General features: G+C 39.0%; 1 protein-coding gene across 6 annotated transcripts in view; it reads left to right on the top strand.

The window, feature by feature from the left end:
* LOC125932829 (B-lymphocyte antigen CD20-like) overlaps nucleotides 1-19166 on the top strand; it is a 36266-nt gene extending 17100 nt beyond the window's left edge. For 4 of the 6 annotated variants that reach the window (XR_007460766.1, XR_007460765.1, XR_007460763.1 and 1 more), the window contains 3 exons: nucleotides 4405-4524; nucleotides 8041-8161; nucleotides 18964-19166. Coding sequence is in view for 3 of the 6 variants with exons in the window: in XM_049645488.1 (XP_049501445.1) it covers nucleotides 4405-4524; nucleotides 8041-8161; nucleotides 18964-18971 (249 nt within the window). In the remaining 3 variants the exon portion in view is untranslated. The remainder of the gene's footprint in view (nucleotides 1-4404; nucleotides 4525-8040; nucleotides 8162-18963) is intronic. The other 2 variants (XM_049645495.1, XM_049645504.1) reach the window with 2 other exon arrangements.
* The last annotated feature ends 397 nt before the right edge of the window (nucleotides 19167-19563 follow it).

Below are 19563 nucleotides of genomic sequence, written 5' to 3'. Positions count from 1 at the left end.
CATTAATCTTGTATCCTGTCCTTTTTGCTAAAGTTGTTTATTAGTTCTAATCATTTTTAGTGTATTCCTTAGGATATTCTGGATAGAACAGGTATCTGTGAATAGATCCTTGACAAATCTGGATGCCTTTTAGTTCTTTTTATTGCCTAACTGCCCTGGCTAGAACCTCTAATACAATGCTGAGTAGAAGCTGTGAAGGCAGACATTCTTGTCTTTTCCTGATCTTAGGAAGAAAGCATCCAGTGAGTGTGCAGGAAGTAAGCAAACCAGTAAGTTCGCTATGGGTTTTTCCTAAATACCCTTACCACATTAAGGAACATGCCAACTACTCTAGTTTCTTAAGTGTTTTAATCACAAAAGGGTCTTGGCTTTTTGTCAAATGCTTTTTCTGCATCTATTGAGATAGTCATATGGCTGTTTTTTATCTTATTGGTCTGATGTATTACATTGATTTTTGGAAATTAAACTGACCTTGCATTCATGGAATAAATCCCATTTGGTCATGGTGTATATAATGCTTTTTATATGTTGCTGGATTAGGGGGGTGTTTTTGCATTCCTGTTCATAAGAAATATTGGTCTATAGTTTTGTTATTGTGATGGCTTGGTCTGGTTATGGTATCAGGGTAATACTGGCCCCCTAGAGCGAGTTAGGAAGTGTCCCCTCCTATTCTATTTATGGAAGAGTTTGTGAAGCAATGGTATTAATTCTTTAAATATTTGGTAGAAGTCACCATTGAAGTCATCTGGAACTGGCTTTTTCTTCATGGAAGGTTTTTATTATTATTTCAGATTTGTTATAGCTTTGTTCGGATTTTCTGTTTCTTCTGGAGTCCATTTCAATAGTTTGTACATTGCAAGGAATTTGTCCATTTCATACAGGTTATATAATTTCTTGCCATATAATTGTCCATGCTCAATGTCATCAGCAAATCTTGCTTTACTTGCTTAATCATTTACTTTAGTTCTCTGACCGTCTTTATGACTATTTTGAAGTCTTTGGCTAATGAAGACTACATCTGGCCACTCTCACAGACAGTTTCTGTTACCTGCTTTTTTTTTTTTTTTCTGATGTGTAGGTCAAAGTGCACAGGTGTATATATACTTCTGTTTCTTTGCCTGTTTCATAAATTTCTTGTTGGAAACTGGGCATTTTATTTTTTTTATGTTTATTTATTTATTTTGAGAGAAAGCATGCACCAGGGAGGGACAGAGAGAGAGAAAAGGAGAATCCCAAGCAGGCTCCATGCTGTCAGCACAGAATCCGATACACGGCTCAATCTCACAAACCGTTAAGATCATGACCCGAACCGAAATCAGGAGTCAGACACAACTGACTGAGCCACAGATGCTCCGGAAACTGGGCAAATACATTGTAGCAACTCTGGGCACTCAGAACTCAGAGTTCCCAGCCCAAGGGCTTATGATTGTTATTTGATGTGTTTTGTTTTGTTTGAAGGGCTGGCTGAAATAATTTCCTGCAGTCTGTTTCTCCCTCTCTGTGTTAAATTGCTCCTCAGGGGTGAGTGTAGCTTTAGGTATATCCACAGTCGCCCTAGGATGCTGTTCTCTATTCTGTAACCCACTTCTCCCCCAGGCAAAATCTCTGAGCCAAAGCTCTGCTCCTAGGATTGGGGCGTGGGGGTGGGGGGGTGCAGAGGGACAATGGAGTGCTTCTCTCTGAGTGACACCCCCACTGTAAGAGCTGAGGGCTTGCTGGAGGGGGACAGCTTGCCTCTCATGATGTGGAACCCCTACCCCATAAGTGAAGGCAAGAGTGATCAGGACCTGGTACCTCACTGGCACTGCCACCAAGAGAAGGCCCTCATCCCACAAGTAGGGGCTAGGCAAAAGGAGAGAGTCCACCTCTCCTGGCTACACTTGGACTTAGCCTCAGTAGCAAGTAGCTGGGAGCATGATTAGAAATGCTAAGTAGATGATCTGCTCCTGAGAGTGGGCGGGTGGGGGTGGGGGGGAGAGAGCGCTAGCTAGCACTCTGGGATTTGGGGGAAAAGGGACCTGCACCAACCCAGAGTGTTCTTGTGGAACCCGGAAGGGGGTGAGTGGGCGTGGCTCTTGGTTCAGATACCGCAGACTCCGACAGTTTTTTGACTTGTGGTAGGTTTTTTAAAAATTTTTTAAAGTTTATTTATTTATTTGAGAGAGACAGAGACCGTGTGAGTGGAGAAGGGGCAGAAAGAGAGGGAGAGAAAGAGAATCCCAAGCAGACTGCGCACTTCCAGCACAGAGCCTGATGCAGGGCTCGAGCTCATGAAAGCATGAGATCAGGACCTGAGCTGAAACCAAGAAGCGGATGCTTAACCAACAGAGCCACCCAGGAGCCCCTAGTAGATTGTCTTGGCTGACCGTTTCGTCATTTGTTGTAGGCCCTTAGGACTCCAGAGATTTTAAATATTGGGGTTCTTAGTAATTTTCACAAATTTGGCTGAGGAGTTGATCCGTGGAGTCCCTCACACTCTCATGCTGGAAGCGGAATGCTTCAAAAATAATAATGTTGTATATTTAAATCAAATGTTTGATCAGGACTTGGGGGGAACATAAATATTTAATTTTTCAATTAAATTTATTTACTTTCAGAGAGACAGAGACAGCATGAGCAGGGGAGGGGTAGAGAGAGAGGGAGAAAGAGAGAGAATCCCAAGCTGGCATCTGTGCTGTGGGGCTCAAACTCACGAACCATGAGATCATGACCTGAGCTGAAATCAAGAGTTGGGCGCTTAACCGACGGAGCCACCCAGGCGCCCCTGGAACATAAATATCTCTCTATAGGTGATCCTGGCTCATAAGCCTTTCTGACCTCATATGTGGACACAGGGTAAGCGTGCAGAAGCATTGTAAGTGTGCATTTTCTGAAGCACACCACAACCTGGCTTCGTACTAAGGAAGGGTCTTTCTAGCTGACACGCCCTGAGTATAGGTCTACATTTCGAAAAGATGAATTGGAATCCTTAGCACAGCCTGCCAGATTCCTCATAATCCAGCCCTGCCCACTTCACCCACGTTGTATCCAACTTCCCTTCATGCCCCACGTTCCAGCCACACCAAACGATTCATTTTCCTGAAGACCTTCTTTCCCACGCGTCTGAAATTTTGTATACACCTTCTCTCTTCCGTAAGACATTTTCTCAATTTTGTCCACCACTCAATTTGTCCACCACTGTGAACTGAAACCTGGCTATAGCAAGGAAAGACAGGCTCTACTGGGAAGAAGCCAGGGTCCTAGCATCTGGGAAGTGAAGAACCAAACTTAGAAAATACACAGGATCTGAGGGGCACCTGAGTGTCTCAGTTGAGTGTCTGACTTCGGCTCAGGTCATGATCTTACGGTTCATGGGTTCAAGCCCCTCATCGGGCTCTCTGCTGTCAGTGCAGAGCCTGGAGCCTGTTTCGGATCCTCTGTCCCCCCTCTCTCTGCCCCTCCCCTGCTTGTTCTCTCTCTCTCAAAAAAAAAATAAACACTAAAAGAAAGAAAAAAAGAAAGAAAGAAAAAAAGAAAAAAAGAAAAAAAAAAAAAACATAGGATCTGAAAAAGTTCCAGAAGCCAGAAACAGAAAACCCAGAAGTGCAAGCTATCTTTTAGCAAGGAGAATCTGGCCAGGTTGTTACCATCACTAGAGATCACAGCTTCTCTCTAGCACCCAAGTGCCCCACCATCCCCACCGTATAACATCTGAGCTGCCCATTCTAGGTATGAATTCCAGTCTTCTGTTCATCTTTAAGTTACTTGCTCAAGATTCACAATCCTTGGGAAGAGGACTGCATTGGCAATGCCCTGGCTCTGCCTCCTACAGATTGAAGTCATAGCCAAGTTTGATAAACTTCTTTCATAAAGACTTAACAAGTGAGAGCTCCCAGAATGAAAGGACGGCTGCCTGCTGAACAATCAAAATTTAATATGCCCACTTAAGTTCTTTCTTTGGTTCATCAGTATCAAATCACTTCCTTCTTCCCATTATTTAAAAAAAAATCCTCTTTAAAATGTTAACGATCCCTTACACATTAAAAAATAAATAAAATCCCTTCTCAAAGGGGCAGAGTTTCTCTTCACAGGTCATGCAAGGCTCACAATGCCATTCAAAAGAGAGCAGATACTGGGGCGCCTGGTGGCTCAGTCGGTTAAGCAGTGACTTCAGCCCAGGACGTGATCTCATGGTTCGTGAGTTTGAGCCCCACGTTGCACGCTGGGCTGACAGCTCAGAGCCTGGAACCTGCTTCAGATTCTCTCTCTCTCTCTCTCTCTCTCTCTCTCTCTGCTTCTCCCCTGCTCATGCTCTATCTCTCAAAAATAAATGCTTGAATGTTCTAGAAAGGACAACAGACTGACTGCTTCATCAAAACCTGTTTATGCTGCACATGACCAGTTTTCTTTGTATGTCTATTACAGCTTATTGCTAGCATGGTTATGAACATCTTAAGTGCCTGCTTTTCTGTACTTGGTATAATGATATTAAGTATTGCAAGTTTAACGTATTATCCAGACACCAATGAATACCTGTGGTCACATGTAAGTACCAAGTTTAATAACAACTGGATTAAAATTTTACATATAAATGGAAAAACTATAGTAAATGATGTGTGTTGCAATGGTAAAGTATGGAAATGACAACCAAATTTGATGTCTTTGGTGTAGAAATATAAAAACAAACTGTATCTCCTCCAAATTTTTGCCATGGGAATATTAAAAAATCAATTTCAGTCCAACTAAGGAAACACTAGAAACTTCAGAGAGAGATCAAAATTGTCATTATGTGAAGATAAAGTGATAGGATCCCTAGAAAACCCCAAAGACTCAACTAAAAAAAATGATTTAGTAAAGAAAAATGTAGACAATACATTGTCTTTACACTAGAAATTACCACTTAAATATTGAAGTAGAAAAAATGAATAACCCAATCAAAATAACAACAAAAATATTAAAAACATGAGGGTTGTAATATAAGAACTGAATACTTTGAGAAACTACATTCTTTTTTATTTTAACATGTATTAACTTTTGAGAGAGAGACAGAGCATGAGTGAAGGAGGGGCAGAGAGAGGGAGACATAGAATCCAAAGCAGGCTTCAGGCTCTGAGCTGTCAGCACAGAGCCAGACATGGGGCCGGAACTCACAAACTGTGAGATCATGACCTGAGCCAAAGTCAGACACGTAACCGACTGAGTCACCCAGGTGCCCCGAGAAACTACATTCTTGAATGCAAATTCACAATGTCATAGAATTACAAGATTCCATAAATTAATACATAGATGTGAGGTGATTCCATTTAGAATCCCAAAAATGTTTTGGGGAGAATGAAATAAAATTGCTCCAAAATGTGTATGGATGGAAAAAAAGATTGTGTGAAAAGTGCCAAGAAATTCTAGAAGCCACATAATGATTGGGGAGGGCCAGGCAACTTGTTACATCAAGAGATGATGCAGTATATTAAAAATGGTATAGTATTTACACACAAAAAGAAAAAGTAATCAAAGAACAGAGAGTTGAGAAATCAATCCTAATATAGGCAAAAACATTATTTTATGGGAGATCACTTTACCAGTCAAAATGGAAAAAGTGAAGTTTAATAAAATACTATTCAATCAATAAGCTCTCCATTTCCAAGAAAATAGTAATGGGCTCTACTTGGCAGTGTGTAACAAGAAATCACAGATTCAATGAATGAGCAATGAAAAAGAAATAAAAGAAACAAATGAATGAACAAACCTAAAAGCCATTGGGAAATGGCATAAAGTATGGAATTAGTACATCTGTTACAAAAGCAAATGAGAAAACCAAGAATGGGGAAAAAGAAACACATTTCACGTCACAAATATTTACGTCTTTGATATGCTACAGGCTGAGACAGCAATAACCCAAGGAGTGGGACTCCCCACCGACCAGTAGGCTGCAGGGGTGGGGCCACCACCATGGTGAGCTGAAGAAGCAGGGCCACCTCCTTAGCAGCCGTGTGGACCGAGCATGGAGCCACACAGGATTATTCTCAAGCCTCGACATCTAAAGAATTGCCCTATTGGGTTTTGGGCTTGCTTGGGGCCCATTACCCCATTTTCCTTCTTTTTTTAAATTTTTTTAACATTTATTTATTTATTATTGAGAGACAGAGAGAGACAGAGCATGAGCATGGGAGGGGCAGAGAGAGGAGGAGACACAGAGTCCGAAGCAGGTTCCAGACTCCAAGCTGTCAGCACAGAGCCCAATGCGGGGCTTGAACTCAGAAACCGCGAGATCATGACCTGAGCCAAAGTCAGATGCCTAACCAACTGAGCCACCCGGGCGCCCCAGCCCTATTTTCCTTCTTATATCTCCCTTTTGGAATGGCAATATCTATCCTATGCCTGTCCCACCGTTCTGTCTTAGATAACTGGTTTTCTGATTGCACAGGTCCACAGATGGAGAGGAATTTTACCCCAATATGGACCATTCTAGGAGTCTCATCCATAACTGATTTAGATAATTTAGATGATAGGATTTGAGGCTTTTTGATCTGATGATATTTAGGTCAGATTTTGGACTTGGAGTTGATGTTAAAATGGGTCAAAACTTTTGGAGATATTGGGATCAGGCAAATAGATTTGGTACGTGGGAGGGACATGAACTTAGAGGCAGAACAGAGACAAACTATTATGGGTTGAAATGTGTCCCCCCAAAAGATGTGTCCTAACCCACAGTACCTCAGAATGTGACGTTATTTGAGAACAAAGTCTTGCGGATGTAATTAGTTGAGATGAGGTCATACGCAAATAGAGTGGGCCATTAATCCAATAGAACTCGTGTCCTTATAAGAAGAAAGAAATCTGGACACAGACCTGGAAAGAAGATGGCCATGTATACGTGAAGGCAGAGGTTGTAGTTATACTGATACAAGCCAAGGAACCCTTGGGGCTACCAGAAGCTGAAAGAGGTAAGGAAGAATCCTCTCCTAAAGACTTTGGAATGAGCATTCTGTTGCCAATGCATGCTTTTTGGACTTTGACCCTCCAGAACGGTGAGACAATAAATTTCAGTTGTGTTAAGCCACCCAGCTGTGACACTTTATTACAGGGCCCCTGGGACACTAGTATAGCAGGCCAGTAAATAGCCATCAACTTTTCTTCTCTCACATTCTGAACCAACTGAGATAAAATACGACAATCAAGCAGATGTAAATAAAAAGTATCAGCTTTATGATGATTATTATAGTTGGAGAACACGTTTTAAATCTTTGACCAAATGAACTTGCTGCAACCTCTCTCCATGAATTAAACTTATCTACCTAGATACAGGTAGACGACAGGTCTCCTTGTGCTGGGACCAGGCAGGTATCAGAGGTTGAGGAGAACTTGGGGTCATAAAGACAAAACGATTTTGAAGAAAAAAAAAAGGGAAACAACCCAGAAGGGGCTGGGTTCCTTCTTGTGAAATCATGAGTTAGATAAATCTCTGCTTCTCAAATGGGGAATTGTAAATGAGGAGCGTTAAGAAACACTAGAAGCCACTCCTAGAGCAGAAAGTCCTACTATGGGCAGTGGTAGAAATGTGGAAAGGGAGAGAGAATGGTTCCACCTACTACATGTAATAATGTTTATGGTACATAGGTTAAAAGAAAATAGAGCATGCAAATTATATGTGCATTAAATGGAAAAGCACGAAACACAAAGCACGCAATGAGTCTCACCAAAAGAGAAAGTATGAAGAGAGAAAAGATGGGCACTCAGTGCCAAACCCTGAAGAATTTCACCCAGCCCACGGTACTAAGGTGATCTCTCTGCTTTCCAGTCTGGTCACATGTAGAAGAGAAATAAAAGTATCCAACTTGTACAGTCATTACTAGAAGTAGGACTTGACATAATGCAAGGTGCATATAAGAGTACCTGATTAATTGAAAACATATTTTGTTCTTAGGAAAAATACACAAAAATCCTCATAGTTGTGTGAGACTGATAGGATGAATGATCTTCATTCCCTGCTTGCGAAGTGTTGTTCTTGTATAATTTTTAAATGGCTAATTAATATGAGGAATGTTTCTTTTCTTTCTAATTCAGATAGCTGGTAGTATGCTTTTACAATATGTACTCTTCACCACGATCGTGGAAGTGATCTGTGCATACGTGACTGTCAAGCGGATTGAAGCAGCAATGCGTCCTGTAGAATGCAGTGAGATAAGTGAGTAATTTTGTTTCTGGCTGGTCAGTCAGGAGAAAACAGCTTCTGTTAAGGATCTGCAGGGAAACCATCCAAATCCTAGGGGAGAACACAGGCTGTAACCTCTTTGCCATCAGCCAAAGCAACTTCTTACCAGAGGTGCCTCGGGAGGCAAGGGGAATAAAAGCAAAAATGGACTATTGGGACCTCATCAAGATAAAAAGCTTCTGCACGGCAAAGGGAACAATCAACAAAACTAAGAGGCAATTGTCAGAATGGGAGATGTTTGCAAAGGACATATTTGATTAAGGGTTAGTATCCAAAACATCTAAAGAACTCAGCACCCAAAAAAACAAATGATCCAGTTTTTAAGAAATGGGCAGAAGACATGTGTAGACATTTTTTTTTCCAAAGAAGACATCTAGCTGGCCAACAGACACATGAAAAGATGCTCAACATCACTCATCATCGGGGAAATCAAAATCAAAATTACAGTGAGTTATCACGTCACACCAGTCAGAATGGCCGAAATTAATAGCCCAGGAAACTACAGGTGTTGGTGAGGATATGAAGAAAGGGGAGCCCTCTTACGCTGTTGGCGGGAATGCAAACTGGTGCTGCCACTCTGGAAAACAGTATGGAGGTTCTTCAAGAAGCTAAAAATACAACTACCCTATGATCCAGCAATTGGACTACTAGGTATTTACCCAAAGGATACAAAAATCTGATTAGAAGGGATACATGCACCCTGAGGTCTTTTAGACTTGCATCACCTAGAAGATTACTAGAGGAAATAAATAGACTGAAAAGATTTTACATAGACTGAAAAGCAATATGGGGACACTGAATGTTCTAGACTGTGAAATTCAAATTTAGTTATAAACTTTTGTTGCCAAAGTTTGAGATCTCCCTGTCCCTTCAGAAAATTTAGAGGATTTTAGAGGACGCTGAAGAGACTGCTTCTGGAATAGAAGAACGAGGCTCTCTAAAAATCGATTCCTCCATAAAATAAATGAGAACACTGGGGAAAGTTGTCAGAATTAACATTTCTTACCTCTGGGAATTAATCAAAGACTTGTGACAATCCAGGGAACACTTATGCAAGAAACCATGGCTAAACCTTAGTAAGAACAGCGAGTTTTGTGGTTATCATTTGCCCGGTGCCCGTCCCCCTTGTCCCATCTCCACAGTAACCTTTAAATGAAATAACCTTGCGACCACACTACCTGTAAAAAAAACACCAGCCTAACAACCACAAGCAGAGGAAAACTGAGATTGGAGTTGCCCAAAAATAAAAAACAAAACAAAACAAAACAAAACAAAACAAAAACACAAAAAAAAACATTCCCAGAGCATTGTTTCTGATTTGTCAGGCAGGTCCCTGGAAATCCCCACTGGCAAGGGTCTTTATTCACCTCTGAGCTCAATCACGGTGAGAAGTTTTCTGGGATGTTTGTCAGAACAATTAGTGGCCTTTAACACTGTGTTTGCCTGGAGCAGGGATAAAAGATGGGGAAAACAAAAGGCTTACCAAAAAAAAAAAACATAATAGAAAAAAACTATGGCGCAAGATGTCCGCTGGGGACCTTGAAACGGTGGTAATACTTGGAAATCAAGACCTTGTGCATATGTGGAGATGTGTGTGTGCCCAGGGAAGACCTGTCAATATGCTAACCTCCCATCTCTGGCTGACCTGAAGCTGTCTGCAAACAGGAAGTGATAGCTAATATAGAGTTGCAACCTGTCTTCCAAACCTTTAAAGTCTTACCCCAACACACACACACACACACACACACACACGCACACACACACGCACACACACACACACACAGCTTCTCAACAAAGCCTGGGCAATTTCTTGGTTCAAAGCAGTTAAGGAAATCAATGCCCAATCATCTAATGACACTAAGCTAACACAGGCATCAGTGCCCATACAGACATGAATACTCTACACAATTAGTTCAGGAAAGGCACCCCTAGAATAACAAAAACAACAACAAAAACCAGTCCCTGGGAGAATCTGCTTTCCAACATTGCTACATTATATTATTTTAAATATGCAATTTTTAACAAAAGAAATTATAAGATATGCAAAGAAACAGAAAACTATGACCTAAACACTGGGGAAAAAGCAATAGAAGTTGTATCAGAGGAAGCCTAGATATTGGACTTACTAGGGGAAAAAAAACTCTTTAAATCAGCTATTGTAAGTATGCTCTAAGAACTGAAAAACCATGTCTAAAAAGTCTAAAGGAAAGTAAGAAAGCAATGTTTCATGATAAAGAATATCGATAAAGACAGAAACTATTGAAAAGAATCGAGTAGAAATTCTAGAGCAGAAAAATATGTAACTAAAATGAAAACATCATTCAAGGGGCTCAACAGAGTATTTGATCTGAGAGAAGAAATAATCCACCAACTTAAAGATAGATCAATTAAGGGGCACCTGGATGGCTCAGTTGGTTGAGCATCCGACTTTAGCTCAGGTCATGATCTCACAGTTTTTGAGTTTGAGCCCCGCAACAGGCTCTGTGCTGAGAGCCCAGAGCCTGGAGCCTGCTTTGGATTCTGTGTCTCCTTCTCTCTCTGCCCCTCCCTCTCTCATACCCTGTCTCTGTCTCTATATCTCAAAAATATATAAACATTTAAAAAAAATTTTAAAAAGGTCAATTAAAATCGTCTACTCTGTGGAACAAAATGATAACAGACGAAGAAAAATGAACAGAGCTTCAGACACCTTTGAAACGCCATCAGTCATACCAAAATGTGCATAATGGAAGTTGGCATAATGGGAGGAGATAGTGAAAGAGAAAGCTACACAAAGAAGTCTTGAAAATATATTGGATGAAAACTTAAAAATTTGATGAAAAACATTACTCTACATATCCAAGGAGCTCAACAAACTCCAAAAAGGAGAAATTACAAAAGATCCAAACCTGGACACGTCACAACCAAGATGCTAATAGACAAAGACCAAGAGAAAATCTTGAAATCAGCAGAAGACAAGAATTCATCCTGTAAAGGGGATCTTTAATAAAATTCCTCATCAGAAACTATGGAAGCCAAAAGACAGTGAGTGGTATGACATCTTCAGAACACTGAAAGAAAAATACTGTCAATCAAGAATTAGATGTAATAAATATTACAACATTATTAATACAAAATAATATTGATAACAAACTAAAAATAATTCAAAAATAATAAAAGAAATAAAAATGTAATAAAGTGGTATAGAAGAATAAATAAAATGGTATGAAAGAAAACATTTATTTAACGTAAAAGAGAGCAGTCAGATAGAAGGACAGACAGAAGAACAAAGACATACAATATAGAAAACTGACCATGAAATAGCAGACATAAACCCTATCTTATCTGTAACTACATTAAATGTAAATGTATTGAACACTGTAATCACAAGGCAGAGACTGGCAAAATGGATTTTTAAAATGAACTCCAATTAAATGCTATATACAAGAGACACACCTTAGATTCAAAGACACATATTGGGAAATATGGTTGAGAAAGACATTAATTATCCGACCTTGACCTAAAGAGATACTGGCATTGGGCAAGACGCTCAATTTCACTGAACTCTAGTTTCTAAACCTCTATGGTCAGAATAGATGGGAGGATGCCAAGAATTCTACAAAGGAAAAAAGAAAAGACACAAATATGTCCAATATTAATATGGAAAATATATGCCATATAAACAGAAACCAAAAGAGAGCTAGAGCAGCTATAAAAATAATGTCAGATAAAATAGACATTAAGACAAAAAATTGTTAGTAGACATGAAGAAGGACATATTTATAATTATTTTTTTAAGTTAAATCTGTCAGGAACTCATAGCAATCGTAAGCATATATGCACCAACAACAGAGTCCCGAAAACACATGAAGCAAAAACTGGCAGATTGGGCAGGAAAAATACAAAGTTTAAAAAACAACAGTTGGAAACTTCAATACCCCATATTCAACAATGTATAGGAAAACTCTGCAGAAGAGAAAAGGCAATAGGAGAATTGAACAGCACTATTAACCAACTGCCTAGACCTAATAGACATCTATACGACACTCCATCCAACAACTCAAAGTACATGTTCTTTTCAGGTGCGTGTAGAATATTCTCTGGGACAGACCATATTTTAGGCTATAAAACAAGTTTCAATAAGTTAGAAGGATGGAATTCATACAAAGTATTTTCTCTGATTATAATGGAATTAAATTAGAAATCAGTAAAAGAAGCGGGTGCCTGGGTGGCTCAGTCAGTTAAGTGTCTGACTCTGGCTCAGGTCATGATCTCACAGTTCATGAGTTCGAGTCCCACGTCAGGCTCTGTGCTGAGAGCTCAGAGCCTGGAACATGCTTCAGATTCTGTGTCTCACTCTCTCTCTTCCTCTCCTCTGCTTGCGTGCTTGTGTGCTCACTCGCTCGCTCTCTCTCTCAAAAATAAACATTTAAAAAAAAAGAAACTGGTAAAAGAAGGACATTTGAACCTATCACCAATATGTGCAAATTAAACAATACATTCCTAAATTACCAAAAAGTCAAAGAAGAAATCAAAAAGAATAGAACACATTTTGAGATGAATAAAACAAACCACATACCACGGTTTATTTGATGCAGCTAAAGTAGTGCTTAGAGGGAAATTCATAGCTATAAATACTATATTTTTAAAAAGAGAAAAAAGTCTCAAATCAGAAACCTAACTTTCCACCTTTAGAAACTAGAATGGGAATGGGGGCTGGGAGAAACAGGTGAAGGGGATTAAGAGCACACCTATCATGATGAGCACCGAGTAACGTACTGAATTGTCGAATCACGATATTGCACACCTGAAACTGCTATAACACTGTATGTTCTGTAGGTTAACTCTACTGGAATTAAAGTTAAAAACTTAATAAATATTAAGAACATAAACTAGAAGAGAAAACTAAACATCAAAGTCAGAAGAAGAATGTAGATAATCAAGACTACAGTGGAAAAAATGAAATAGAGAATAGAAAAACAGACATAAAAGAGTAGGGGACACCTGGGTGGCTCAGTCAGTTAAGCATCTGACTCTTAATCTCAACTCAGGTACTGACCTCAGGGTTTAAGCCTAGCTTTGGGCTCCGTGTGGGTATGAAGCCTACTAAAATAAAAAGAGAGAGAGAGAGAGACTAAAAGGGGATACTATGAATAATGATATGCCAACAATTTAGTTCACCTACATAAAATGGACAAATTCTTAGAAATATACAAACTATTGAAACTGTGTCAAGGAGTAATAAAAATCTAAATAGATCCATCATGTTAAGAGACTGAAATAATAACTGAAAATTTTTTGTAAAGAAACCCCAGTCCCAGGTGGTTACACTGCAAATACTCCTAAACATTTAAAGAATTAACACGAGTCTTTAACAAATTGTTCTAAAAATGAAGAGGAGAAAATACTTCCTGACTCATTCTATGAAGTTAGTATTACCCTGATACCAAAACCAGACAAATATATCAAACAAAAGGAAACTATAGACCATTATCCATTATTAATATAAATTTTTAAACCTCAAAGGAAAAAATGTTTCAAATACAATCCAGCAACATACCAAAAGTATCAAACATCATGACCAATTAAGATTTATCGTGGGAATTCAGAGCTGGTTTAACATTAAAATCAATCAGTGTAATAACCATGCTGATAACATAAAAACAAAAAATACATGACCATCTCAATAGACAGAGAAAAAACAATTTAATAAAATCTAACACCCTTTCATGATTAAAAAAAAAAAACCATTCAACAAACTAGGAATAGAAAGGAATTTCCTCAACCTGAAAAGCAGCAGTTAGGTGTGGGGAAAAAAATCTGCAATTAACAGTATACTTGATGGACAGATACTGAATCCTTTTGCTCTAAGATCTGGAACAAGACAAGGATGTCTGCTTTTGCCACTTATTTTCCACATTGTACTGGAGGTTCTAGCCAGGAAAATTAGACAATAAAAAGAAATAAAAATATTCAGTTTGGTTGGTCAAGGAAGAAGTAACACGAACTCTCTTTGTAGCTGATAAGATCTTGTGGCTATAAAATTCCAAGAAATCCACACACAAAAATCTAGTACAAATAAGTTCAACAAGTTGGAAGGGTATAAGATCAACATATTTTTCAAAAAATCAGTTGTTATTTCTATACGTGAGAACACAATTACAATAACATCAAAAAATAAAATGTTTATGTAATTTATATTCAGGAAAAAAATTAACAAGATTAGTGTAAGACTTGTCTACCACAAATTAGAAAGCATTATTGAAAGAAATTAAAGAAGATTTAAATGAATGGAAAAAATTCATGTCCGTGGATCAGAAGATTTAATATTAAGATGGTAATAGTCGCCAAATTAATCTATAATTCAACCCAAGCCCTACCAAAATCTCCAGTGATTTTTATACAAGCTTATCCTACTATTCATATGAAAATGGAATGGATCCAAAATAGCCAAACCGATCTTTAAAAAAGAAAACAAACCATTACACACATATTACAAAGGCTAAAATCTGAACACTGATTTCACCAAATGCTGGTGAGAATAGAGAGCAACGTTGCATTGGTGGGAAAGCAAAATGGTACAATCACTTGGGAAAGCAGTGGCTTTGAGGATTTCTTACAACACTAAACATACTACCATACAATCTAGCCATCAGTCCCTTGGTGTTTACCCAAAGGAGCTGCAACCTTATGCTCTCACAGAAACCAGCACACGGGCTTTGATAGCAACTTTATTCATAGTTGCCAAAACTTGGAAGCAGCCTAGATGCCCATCAGTGAGTGAATGAACAAATAAACTGTGGTCCACCCATCCAATGAAATATCATTCAGTGCTAAAAATAAATCAGCTATCAAGCCAGGAAAAAGACATGGAGAAACCTCAAATGCGTATTACTAACTGAAAGAAGCCAATCTGAAAAGTACACACACTGTATGATTCCAACTATATGACATCTGGAAAAGGCAAAACTATGGGTACGTTTACTTTTTATGGAATAAAAAATCAGTGGTTGCCAAGGCGGGGTGGGGGGGCGGCATAAATAGGCAGAGCACAAAGATTTTTAGCACAGTGAAAATATTCTGTATGATATTATCTAATGATGGATGTTATACATGGATGTATACGTATATAATGATGGTTGTCATTATACATTTTCCCAAGCCCTGCAGAATATACAACACCAAGAGTTAACTCTAAGGTAAAAAACTATGGACTTTGGGTGATTAGGGTATGTCAGTGGTGGTTAATCCTTGGTAACAAATGTACCATTCTGGGGAGTGATGTCAATGATGAGGAGTCTATGTATGTGTGGGGACAAGGGATATATGGGAACTCTCTGTGCCTGTTTCTCAATTTTGTTGCAAACGTAAAACTGCTCTAAAAAATAAATAAACAAAGGGAGGTGGGGGAGAGGGGAAAATATGTGATGGGCACGGAGGAGGGCACTTATTGGGATGAACACTGGGTGTTGTATGTAAACAATGAACCACAGGAATCTATCCCAAAAACCAAGAGCGCACTTTGCACACTGTATGTTAGCCAACTTGACAATAAATTATATTTTTAAAAATTTAAAAATTATATTTAATAAATAAATAATATCTTTAATAATATTTATTTTAATAATAATATTTATTTAATGATAATAAATAAATGAAGTCTTTTAAAAAAAAGAAAGAAAAACAAAGTTGGAGGGCTCACGCTTCCCAATTTCAAAAGGAAGCACAAAACTATAGTTAACCAAGACATTGTGCTACTGGCATAAGGATAAATCGTAATTTTTACTGCACGTAAAAATTAGTGCAGTAGAATCAAGAGTCCAGAAATAAATCCTGAATAAATCTGAAAAGGAAATCACAAAAACAATTCCATTTATAATAGTGTCAAAAATAATAAAATACTTAGGAATTAACCAAGTAGCTGAAAGACTTACACACTGAAAACTACAAAACGCTACTGAAAAAAATTAAAGAAGATGTAAGTAAACAGAAACACATCCCAAGTTCACGATAGGAAGAATCAATGTTGTTAAGATGTCCATACTGCTCGAAGCAGTCTACAGATTCAATGCAATCCCTATCAAAATCTAAATGCCATTTATGCAGAAACAGAAACACCCATCCTGAAATTTATATGGAATCTCAAGGGATCCCAAATAGCAAAAACAACTTTGAAAAAGAAGAACAAAGCTGAAAGACTCACACTTCCTGATTTCAAAACTTACTACAGAGATACAATCATCAAAACCGCGTTAAGCACAGTCTTTTCAACAAACAGTACTGGGGAAACTGGTTACCCACCTGCAAAAGAATGAATTTGGACTTACCTAACACCATGTACAAAAATTAACACAAAATGGATCAAAGACTTAAATGTAAGACCAAAAATAAAACTCTTAGAAGAAAACATGAGTCCAAAGCTTCATGACATTTGATTTGGCAGTGATGTTTTTGGATGTGACACCAAAAGCATAGGCAATGAAAGAAAAAACAGATAAATTGGACTTCATGAAAATTAAAAATGCTGTGCCTCAAAAGACAGAGTAAAAGGGGCGCCTGGGTGGCGCCTGGGTTAAGCACCGACTTCCGCTCGGGTCATGATCTCGCAGTTCATGAGTTCGAGCCCCACATCAGGCTCTGTGCTGACAGCTCAGGGCCTGGAACCTGATTCAGATTCTGTGTCTCCCTCTCTCTCTGTTCCTCTCCTGCTTGATCGTTCGCATGCACTCTCTCTCTCAAAAATAAATAAACATTTAAAAAAAAGAGAGAGTAAAAAAGCAACACAATGAATAAGATAAACATTTGCAAATCACATATATAATGAGGGGTTAATATCAAGAATATATAGAGAACACCTCAAACTCAACAACAAAAATAAACAATTCAAAAATGGGCAAAGGACTCGAATCGAGATTTCTTCAGATAAAGTCTACAAATGGCCAATAAGCACACGGAAAAATGCTCAACATCACTGACCATTAGGGAAATACAAATCAAAACCACAATGAGGTATTACGGTATACCCATAAAGATGGCTATTATCAAAAAAATAAAAAACAGAAAAAACAGAAAGTAGTGTTGGCTAGAATGTGAAAAAAAAACAGAACACTTGTGCACTTTTGGTGGGAACATAAAACGGTACAGCTGCTGTAGAAAACAATATGATTGTTCCTTGAAAATTTAAAAATAGGATTATCATAGGATCCAGCAATTCTATTTCTGCATATATACCCCGAAGAATTGAAAGCAGGGTCTCAGAGAGGTATTTATGTGTTCACCCATGTTTAGAGAAGCATTATTCACAATGGCTACAATGTGGCAACCCAAGTTTCCATCAACAGATGAGTGGATAAGCAAAATGTGGTCTACAACTGTAACAATACTATTCAGCCTTCAAAAGGAAGAAAATTCTGACGTGTGCTACGTCGTGGATAAGCCTTGAGGACATTATGCGGAGTGAAATAAAGCAGTCACAAAAAGGCAGATGCTGTGTGATTCTACTCCATAGGAGACAGAGTGGTCAAAATTGTAGAGACAGAAAGGAGAATGAGGGTTGCCAAGGGCTGGGAGTGAGGAATTACTGTTTAATGGATGTAGAATTTCAGTTTTACAGGAAGTAAAGAACTATGAAGACGGATGGTGGTGATGTTTGCAACAACATCATATATGTATTTAATGCCACTGAACTGTGCATTTAAAAAATGGTTATGATAATAACTGTTATGTGTATTTTAACATAATTTATTTTAAATTGGAAAGAGTCAATATAATACACGCCATTAATAGAATAAAGGATAGAAACAATCACTAAATTGTGATAGAAGGAAATAGGTTGTAATGGCTGATAATCTTATGTCCTTACCTACAGAGTTTGTCTAAATTCTTTCAAGATAGGTCATTAAATCCCTCCCACCAAAACCTACATATTGGTAAATCAGCCTAAAACTCTGCCTGGAGCCAGCATGGCACATTCGAGGGATTCCCGTAGGCTAGTGTTTGGAGGAAAGTGATAGAAAATGAAGCTGGAGAGGCAAATTGAGGCCAGATCCTAATAGAATCCAGCCACCCCTAGAAAAGAATTTGGAATTTAGCCTGTAAGTACCAGGATGCTATTGAAGCCTTTCTAGCAGCAGGGAGGGTTTCTCGATCAAACTTTGCGGTTGTATACAGTAGTCCCTCCTTATCGGTGGTTTCACTTTCCAGGGTTTCAATTACCCTCAGTCCACCACTGCCAGAAGTGGGCGATCCTCCTGACAGATGGTCAGAAGCCTAAGGCTACCTCACCAGCCCACGTCGCTCATCCCATCACCATCTCGTGGGCTCTCCCCATCAGAATGCCTTCTGCGGTGATCCCGCCCCCCCAAATCCTATAGTCTAAGCCGGACAGCTCCCCCCTCCGTTGGTCGTTTCTCCTTCTGACCTAGAATATGAAGTAGAGCACCCCAGAGGATTCTTAGCACCCACCACAGGCCAGCCGAAGGTTAAAGTCATTTTCTGAAGACTTATTTTAGTTGAATGTGATGGTTGTAATTCAATGAAACCTCTGGTTTCTGATGGGCCACAGGTCTGTTGCATTTTTACCTCTCCCCCCAGACAGAGTGGGTGTTATCTTCTCAGTGTGGTTTCAACTGGTCACATTTTAGGTTTGCCTATGTGTTTGTTTGTCATTGCTGGGGTTTTTGTTTTGTTTTATTTTTGTTTTGTTGTTTTTTGTCTTGTTTTGATTCAGTGGCTCGGGACTAAGCTCGTATCTTCTGGTGTCACAATGATCAATCTGCTATCACCCACTCCCCCAGGTCCATAGCTGTCTCAGTGCAGTGTCTCTACATAACTCACAAAGAACCAGTGTGACTCCCATCAAGAACGAAAGATTAATCGTGAACTGGGGAAGAACTCCACGATTGTTCTCAAGAGGCCTCATGGAAAATACAGGCTACTGAAGTCCTTCCCAGGGCACCTTCTCCCTGCTTCTTCAGTAAAGGATGCAATCCGATCACAAGTCGACTCTACCCTTTTTAAAAACGATCTGAGTGAGCATAGACAGATACAGCCGGTCCAGGGGCTATAGGAAAGTAAAGGTGAATGGCTACTTTACCTTAGGCTGGAGGAGATCGGTCTGAGCGAAGGGACGCCATCATCTGAGAACGGAAACTACTCTGACTTTGAAGGCAGGCATAATGTCAAGGTAGCGATGGCAAGACTTTTGATGTTACTGTGCTTTCATTTCGTCACCTGTAACACAGAAATCATAGTTCCTAGCCCACGGAGTAGATGCAAATATTAAATTATAATACATCATTAAAGGACTTAGAAGAGCTTCCGGTTTATTCTAATCCCTCAATAAATTATTATTGATTATCATTTATGAGCTCTTCTCATTATAGCTGTAGGACGAG

This window comes from Panthera uncia, chromosome D1 (genome assembly GCF_023721935.1).
Source record: "Panthera uncia isolate 11264 chromosome D1, Puncia_PCG_1.0, whole genome shotgun sequence".
Classification (NCBI taxonomy): domain Eukaryota; kingdom Metazoa; phylum Chordata; class Mammalia; order Carnivora; family Felidae; genus Panthera; species Panthera uncia.
This window is presented reverse-complemented; position numbering and strand designations above follow the sequence as displayed.